At 41.0% G+C, this 7,500-nt stretch overlaps 1 protein-coding gene across 7 annotated transcripts in view; it reads right to left on the bottom strand.

The window, feature by feature from the left end:
* LOC132887230 (NACHT, LRR and PYD domains-containing protein 12-like) overlaps positions 1-7,500 on the bottom strand; it is a 97,591-nt gene that overhangs the window by 11,315 nt on the left and 78,776 nt on the right. For 5 of the 7 annotated variants that reach the window (XM_060922729.1, XM_060922728.1, XM_060922732.1 and 2 more), the window contains one exon: positions 5,347-5,520. The exons of the other annotated variants lie outside the window; for them this stretch is intronic. In XM_060922729.1, the coding sequence (XP_060778712.1) occupies positions 5,347-5,520 (174 nt within the window). The remainder of the gene's footprint in view (positions 1-5,346; positions 5,521-7,500) is intronic. 7 annotated transcript variants of the gene reach the window in all.

The raw sequence follows: 7,500 nt of genomic DNA, 5'->3' as shown, positions 1-7,500 counted from the left end.
GAAAACAGAATAAATAAATATATTTGTGGGTAAATTATATGGATCTGTGATGCCTGCTGGAAGAGAAGAGCAGGGAGGTTTGAGAATCGAGCGGCTGTCATTTGTTTACACTCGATATTAAAACTTGTAGCGTCTTGGCAACCATCGCAAAGACACAGACAAAAAGCCCAGAAATTTCTCCTTATTTGGGCAAAAATAATACAGGATTTATCTTGTAGTGTCCTGATGCCCAGATCTTTAACCCAGCCACATATAAAAAGTTGTTCTCCTCCATCCTCTTCCAGGTTTTCATCTGTGTGTCTGTGTAGAACGATGTCTGCAGCACCAGGGAGTCTGGAATGTCGGGGAACTCAACGGATGGATAATTTTCCAACTCATAATGAATGAATGAACGAATGAATGAATGACTTTATATAAAGACGATAAGTTGATCAGCAGAGCTGGTGGGGTCGTGCACCGATACAAATCATTACAAATACAAAAGATTAAAAATATACACAATCTTTAAAAAAATCCTTAAAATCTGTTGATTCTCTGTTGATTATCTTCACATTAAGTTCATTAATATTATGCTTAACTATTGTCTTTGTATTCAGTTACGGCTACAAGAGGATCAAAATTTATTCTCCTAATGTCAAATTTAGCGAGTAAACTTTTGTTTCACAAGAAAATTCCTTCTTTGTTCGTGTGTAAGGATCGAATCCCACTGAGTGGTTCAGGGTTCCCACAGTTTTTCAGGCTTCTTTTTTAATGACTTTTAAGGACCAATTTTCATTTTTTTAAGGACCCAGTGACCAAAACTGAATATCACTGGTGTGAAATTGCCTATTGTAACAATCACTTGCTTGTTTTCCCACACTTTGTCTGCTTGTTTTCTTTATGACTCTTAAAGGACTTTTCTTGACCAAATCTTGCAACAAGTGCAGCAATTCCTGATATGTCTGATATTTAAAACGATTTAAAGAAAACCTCAACGGTGGGTGAGGAAATGGTTAGTGGCTAAAAATAAAAAATATAAAGAACATTCCATTTAGAGTAAAATTTATTTCACAAGATTTTCATTTTGTTCAGGAACAATTGAAACTAAAAGTATTAAATTGACACAGGGTGGCCCAGAACCCCCCCTTGCTTTGTTTTGTTAATCCATGTTTCCATTAATACGCATCAATGGCGGGCGACCAAGCTGATACGAAGCAGTCACGTGACCCTGTTCGGGACTGATCCCGAACAGCGCCACGTGGTTCCGGGCTATTCTTAAAAGCAGACACCAGGGGTCGCCACTATACACTTTGTTCAGGCCCTGACCGCTAGTGCAGTTCGCCTGTGAAACAGGGTCGTTTGCGCGAATCGGGGCAGTGGGAACAGCGTTTTCGGAAATTAAAAATGTGTTATTAGAAGGGAGACGAAAAAAAACCCTGATTTTTAAGGACTTTTATTGACTTTAACAGATTTTCATCAATTTTATGGATAATTAAGTACTTAATTTTACAAATTCATTTTTTTAGGACTTTTATGGACTTTAAGGACCTGTACGAACACTGTGGTTTCTATATCCAATTCTTGGGTTGAATAACTTGCTTTTTTGCTGAACACAAACATGGCAATAAGTTCCTGTGTTAATGGACCAGACTCCACTTTTGGATCATTAATCCCTTTTGGCTGAGAATGAACTGCATGCATGGTTTGGCTTCTGCAGGGTTTCCCGCAGCGCTTTATAGTTAGGGCGGCCGCCTTGACTACGTCCCCCCGAAAAAAAAAAAAAATCTGCCGCATCCACAGACAATTAAAATACGGCCGCATCGCAATGAGGCCGAATAGCGGCATCTGCTGGTTAAATATGTTACTGCGCCATCTATCACCTGTATGTGAAGTTGTATCACACTAGAATACTTGCACATGTTGTGTGATTGCATGTTGTTATCTTGTTAGTGTGCTTGCTCAAGCAAAGGTAAAGCACACGATTGTTCTTCTTAAGTTTACTTATTCTGCCTTATTCCGACACGTTTTTTGGATCCACTACTCCTCCTAGGGCGTTCGAGATAGAGACACCATTCCAACTCTGAGACGTCTGGCCCGAAGTGGTGTAGTGTGCTTGTATACAGCTTTTGGATCAACGCGCCCGTTCTCTTGTTCTTGTCGTTTTTCTTTTGGCTTTTTCCCATAGAGAATGAATAGGGCTCATGAATCAAATCGTCCTACTCAGACACGCTCCATCACAGATGTACCAAACCTCATGTGATACTTCAGGCCAACTCCCCCGACACATACATGCAATCGGTTCTGACCCGCACTCATATTTTTCCTTTCTTTTTGCTCATCCCTTTTTACCTCCATAGGCTTGCATTGATTTTTGGCCCCATTCAAATGAATGGAGTTTTGCTCAGTAACACTTCACCACACATCCACCAAACTTCATACGGCACCTCAGGCCAAATCACCATCACACACATGATATCGGTTCTGACCCGCACTCGCCTTTGTCTCGCCTTTCATCCGTCCAGTTTTTCTCCATTTTGCCGCTAATCAATGGAACCTTGACTGAGTCATTCCTCCCTTCCCCCATAGGTGATGATGCATTTGGCAAGGATCTGCTCATTTGAGACTTTGACAGCAAATCAACTTCAACTCAATGGCCACTTTATTAGGAATACTTACACGCGCACATGATAGCAATTAGCATATAAGCATTCAAGTGTCACCATGCTAGCTGTTAGCATATTACCCATTACGATATCATGCCTGCTGTTAGCTCGCAAGTTGTTAGCATGTTCACCATTAGCATGTTATCATGAGAGCTGTTAACATGTTAGGATTAGCATGGTAGCATGCAGAGTTCGCATGTTTGCTGTTAGCGAGTTCGCCTGAGCATGTTAGCATGCTAACTGTTAGCATGTTAGCATGTCACCTTCAGCATGTTAGCATGCTAAAAGTTAACATACTAGCCATTAGCATGTTAGCCTGTTAGCATGATAACTGTCAACATATTAGCCTTAAAGTGTTAGAATTTTAACAAATAGCATGTTAATCATTAGCATGTTAGAATGCTAGCTGGTAGCATGTTATCTATTAGCATGTTAGCATTAAAATGTTAACATGCTAGCTTTTAGCATGTTAGTATGCTATTAGCATGTTAGTATGCTAACTGTTAGCATGCTAGTTGTTAGCATGTTGGCATTAGCATGTTGGCATGCTAGCTTTTAGCTGTTCTGCTGCAGCTCAGCAAGCACACTTTGCATTTTCTATGCGGAAATGCAGTTAAGTTATTGTTTACTTTGTTATTGCACTTTGATTGTATGTTGTTATCTTGTTATTGCAATTTAACTGTTTTGTTTATTTATAAAAAGAGTTCAGTAAATAAAAGAAGGCTGTTGCCCTTAAAGGAATACTCCAGAGTGAAATGCTTTTTAGGTCTATTTTCGCATTATTGGGAGTGCATACGTTGAGTTGCTACCACAATCACATCAATTGGTTGTGTTTTGAGAAAATTCGTTTTTTGTGATTTCAACCGGAAAGCGCTAACACGGCAGTGGCCGGGGCGTGTCTTTTTGCCAATACAAAATGCTAGTTTTAAAACCATTGCAAAGCCCAAAACAACATGACGGTTCTGTGGAAGTGAGTAGAGGGTTCCTACAAACAAAATGAAGTGTCCCTGGCTCTGTAAGTGCACGGACAGTGTGTGTAGAAGAGTAAATAAAAAGCCAGTGACCTTACCTGAAGCTGGTCTTCCTCAGACGCTATCTTCAGTGGACAGTCCGTAAAAGTCGAGTGCCGAGTGCAGAGCCCATCCCGCTAGTGCATTTCCATCCCACTGCACTCGGCACTCGACTTTTACGGACTGTCCACTGAAGATGGCGTCTGAGGAAGACCGACTTCAGGTAAGGTCACTGGCTTTGAATTTACTCTTCTACACACACTGTCAGTGCACCTGCAGAGCCAGGGACACTTCGTTTTGTTTGTAGGAACCCTCTACTCACTTCCACAGAACTGTCATGTTGTTTTGAGCTTTGCAATGGTTTTAAAACTAGCATTTTGTATCGGCAAAAAGACATGCCCCGGCCACTGCCGTGTTAGCGCTTTCCGGTTGAAATCACAAAAAACGGATTTTCTCAAGACACAACCGATTGATGTGATTGTGGGAGCAACTCAACGTATGCACTCCCAATAATGCGAAAATAGACCTAGAAAGCATTTCACTCCAGAGTATTGCTTTAAACAAGTTGTTGGCCCTGTGATCCAGATTTCTCGCCAACGTCGCCCAAACAGGACACCGCCCGCCAAACCCCCCCCTCGGCTCGACTGTTGCCGCCGCCGCCACTGCCCCCCAGGCGATGCCCCCTCCCCCCTGGTCCCACCTTGACGACCTGATTTTCTGCAGGAAACCCTGCTCTGGCACATCCATACAGTTTTAAATACAACACCTACAGTTAAAAACAGCTTTTATTGGACTGATTTAATTTCTGGGCTCCCATCTGTAACAGGGAGTGATGTCGCATCCCATTAATACACATTACAGGAAATTATTAGATTCGAATAGAATAGATGAGCCAAAATAATTGGGGATCTGTTTTAATGAGCCCCGACCGGTACAAGTATGAATAGGTGGGCCTCGAAGCAGAAAAGGTTGAGAACCCCTGTGCTAAGCTAATCGAGACATTCCCTAAGAGACTTGCAGCTGGAATTGCAGCAAAAGGTGGCTCTACAAGGTACTGACTTTGGGGGTTGAATACCTATGCCCACTCCAGACTTCTGGTTGTTTTGTTTTTTTTTTTTTTGGGGGGGGGGTGTCATTGTATTAATTGTTTGCATCACAATAAAACAACCATTTTCAGCTTTAAAGTGGTCGGCATGTTGTGTAAATCAAATGGTGGTAACCCTCCAAAACTCCATTTTAATTCCAGCTTGTAATGCAACAAAACAGGACAAACACCAAGGGGGTGAATACTTTTGCAAGACACTGTCCATGAAGGAGTTCTCTGATTGGTCAGGAGTTTGTCAGGGCGGGGTTTGATGAACACTTCTTATTGGGGTTGTTTTACTGCTGGAGGTCAAGATTTTGGGAAAAATATGATGTAATTATTTGAACTGAACACAAAGTTGTGTGTTGAGTTTCAAACAGACAGTAAAACAGTTGGTGTGTATCATTCTCTGCTCACACACACACCTCTGATTTCTGGGGGTTTGGAGTGGACCTGAGTACAGGTGGTGTGTTCACGTGTGTCAGAAGGTGGGTTTAATAACCTGTTAGTGTAAAAAGTGAAACCATCTCCTGTAAAAGTACCAGAGGTTTGTTTCTGTGTGTGTGTGTGTGAGAGAGAGTACTGTGTGTGTGTGTGTGTGTGTGTGTACCTCAGTGTCTCCAGTGTACAGTGTGAATTCTCCAGTCCAGCAGAGAGCAGCTTCACTCCTGAATCCTGCAGGTTATTGTGTCTCAGGTTCAGTTCTCTCAGTCTGGAGGAGTTTGAGCTGAGAACTGAGGACAGAACTCTACAGCTTTCCTCTGTCAGATCACACCCCCACAGACTGGAAGAGAAATGATGAAATCTGTGAATATCTGATGGATAAATGCAGTGTGTTCCATCAGTTGTGAAATAAAGTGTCTCCCTGAACACAAGGTTCTGATGTCAGAATAAAAATATAAAATAAAGAGACTGTGTGTTTGTACTTGGACAGATCCACGTGTCTCAGCTCATATGAGACGATGGATTTAACTACAAGAAAGGGAAAGGGACGGATAGAGGTGGAGACACAAGATCTAAACAGCTAGAATTACAATTCACAAGTTTAATTTTTATTGATTGATGAGATGGAATTAATGTAGAAAGTAAATCTGATTCTCATGGACACATTTCAGTTTCTTATAGAATAAAACATTACACTTTAAACAACACACATCAGTTTAGTTCAGTGTTTCTCAAACTTTTTCAAACCAAGGACCACTTTATTAATAAAAAAATCTCGTGGACCACCGAACCCCCTAATTGTCCCGAACAAAAAACAATGAGATGACTACAACAGTATATTACAAATTACACACTAATGAAATGAGAGTTTTACAAATAGTCTAGTCATCTCACTCATTGTTGTCCTTATCTTAATGGGAAGAACGGTGCTGCTTATTCTGATCCATCAGTGAAGCAATGTCTGGCTCCAAACTGGACAGTTTTAATCTCATATTGGGGGCCACATTGATCCGGTTGCGCTGCTTTGTTTTCAGTCCAACCAGAGTGGATAATCCAACTTCCCAGTTGTATGTGGTTGAAAATGGCATTAACAGTTTCAGAGCAGAGTCAGCCAGCTCAGGAGGTTCAGGTTGGATGTGGACCCAAAAGTCTGTCAAGCATTTCTCTTTAAATGTCATCTTCAGCGTCCCATCTGATGCGATGTCCACAAGACCATCAATCTCTCTTGGTGATAGCTTGGCACTGACGTGCTCAATGTGTTTTCTGTCTCCAAATGGATTTCTGATCCACTCAAAGCCCACATCTAATTCTGGGAAAGATCTCCACAATTCAGAGGTGGACAAAGAACCCAAGTTCATTACTCAAGTCAAAGTACAGATCCCACTGGTCAAATGTTACTCCAATGCAAGTGAAAGTTGTACAGTCAAATTTTTACTTCAGTTAAAGTACTGAAGTACTTGATTTTAAAAATACTTAATTATTTAAAATACATTTTCTGTCAACATGTTATATTATTGCGCATACAAAACCTAATGCCTCTGAAACAACCGACTGGATTTACTGACCAACTTGTAGAACCTGTAGAATAAACACCTGGTAGAATGTTACAAAATGAAACACAACTGAACTGAAAAAGAGCCATCGTCATTTATTTATTAATTGTAACGCTCCTCCCCACTCCACAAAGCAGCACGGTCGTGTTCCGACCCAGCTCTGGCAGTGTGTGCACACATGTATGTGTACGTTAATCAGGAAGACAGTGGAATAGCTGTAAATGCAGCTTCCTCAGAAAATAAAACTGACAATCCAACCTGATTAAAACCCAGATCCACACCTCGAGCTTAATAACTGCCCAACAGCAACACTGCTTTCAGCAAGACAAAAAAGTGCAACACCATCATCTGACATCAAAACAAAAAATTCCAACAATTTGTTGTGACTGACGAGTAAAATACTGTCCATCTCACATGTCGTGTGTGTGTGTGTGTGTGTGTGTGTGTGTACATGAGTAAGTGTATGTATTCATTCACATATGAATCTGCCTGTGGAATCATGGTGATTTAACAATAAGCTGGCTCGTCAGTGAAGCTCCACCTGACGCTAGCAAACTCTTTTCAAACTCAAAATCATATTGGGTCGCTAACATTACGAGAAAAGAAAGATTTGGACATTCTGTTTACTTGTACAAGATTATGCTAAAACATATTTCTGAAAGCACTTCAGATAAGTTAACGTTATTCATGTCAGCATAACTCCATTTTTACATGCTAACTAACAGTGTCCAAGTTAACTAGCTACGTGTTAATGTTAGCTGTGGACA

This window comes from Neoarius graeffei, chromosome 5 (assembly GCF_027579695.1).
Source record: "Neoarius graeffei isolate fNeoGra1 chromosome 5, fNeoGra1.pri, whole genome shotgun sequence".
Classification (NCBI taxonomy): Eukaryota; Metazoa; Chordata; class Actinopteri; order Siluriformes; family Ariidae; genus Neoarius; species Neoarius graeffei.
This window is presented reverse-complemented; position numbering and strand designations above follow the sequence as displayed.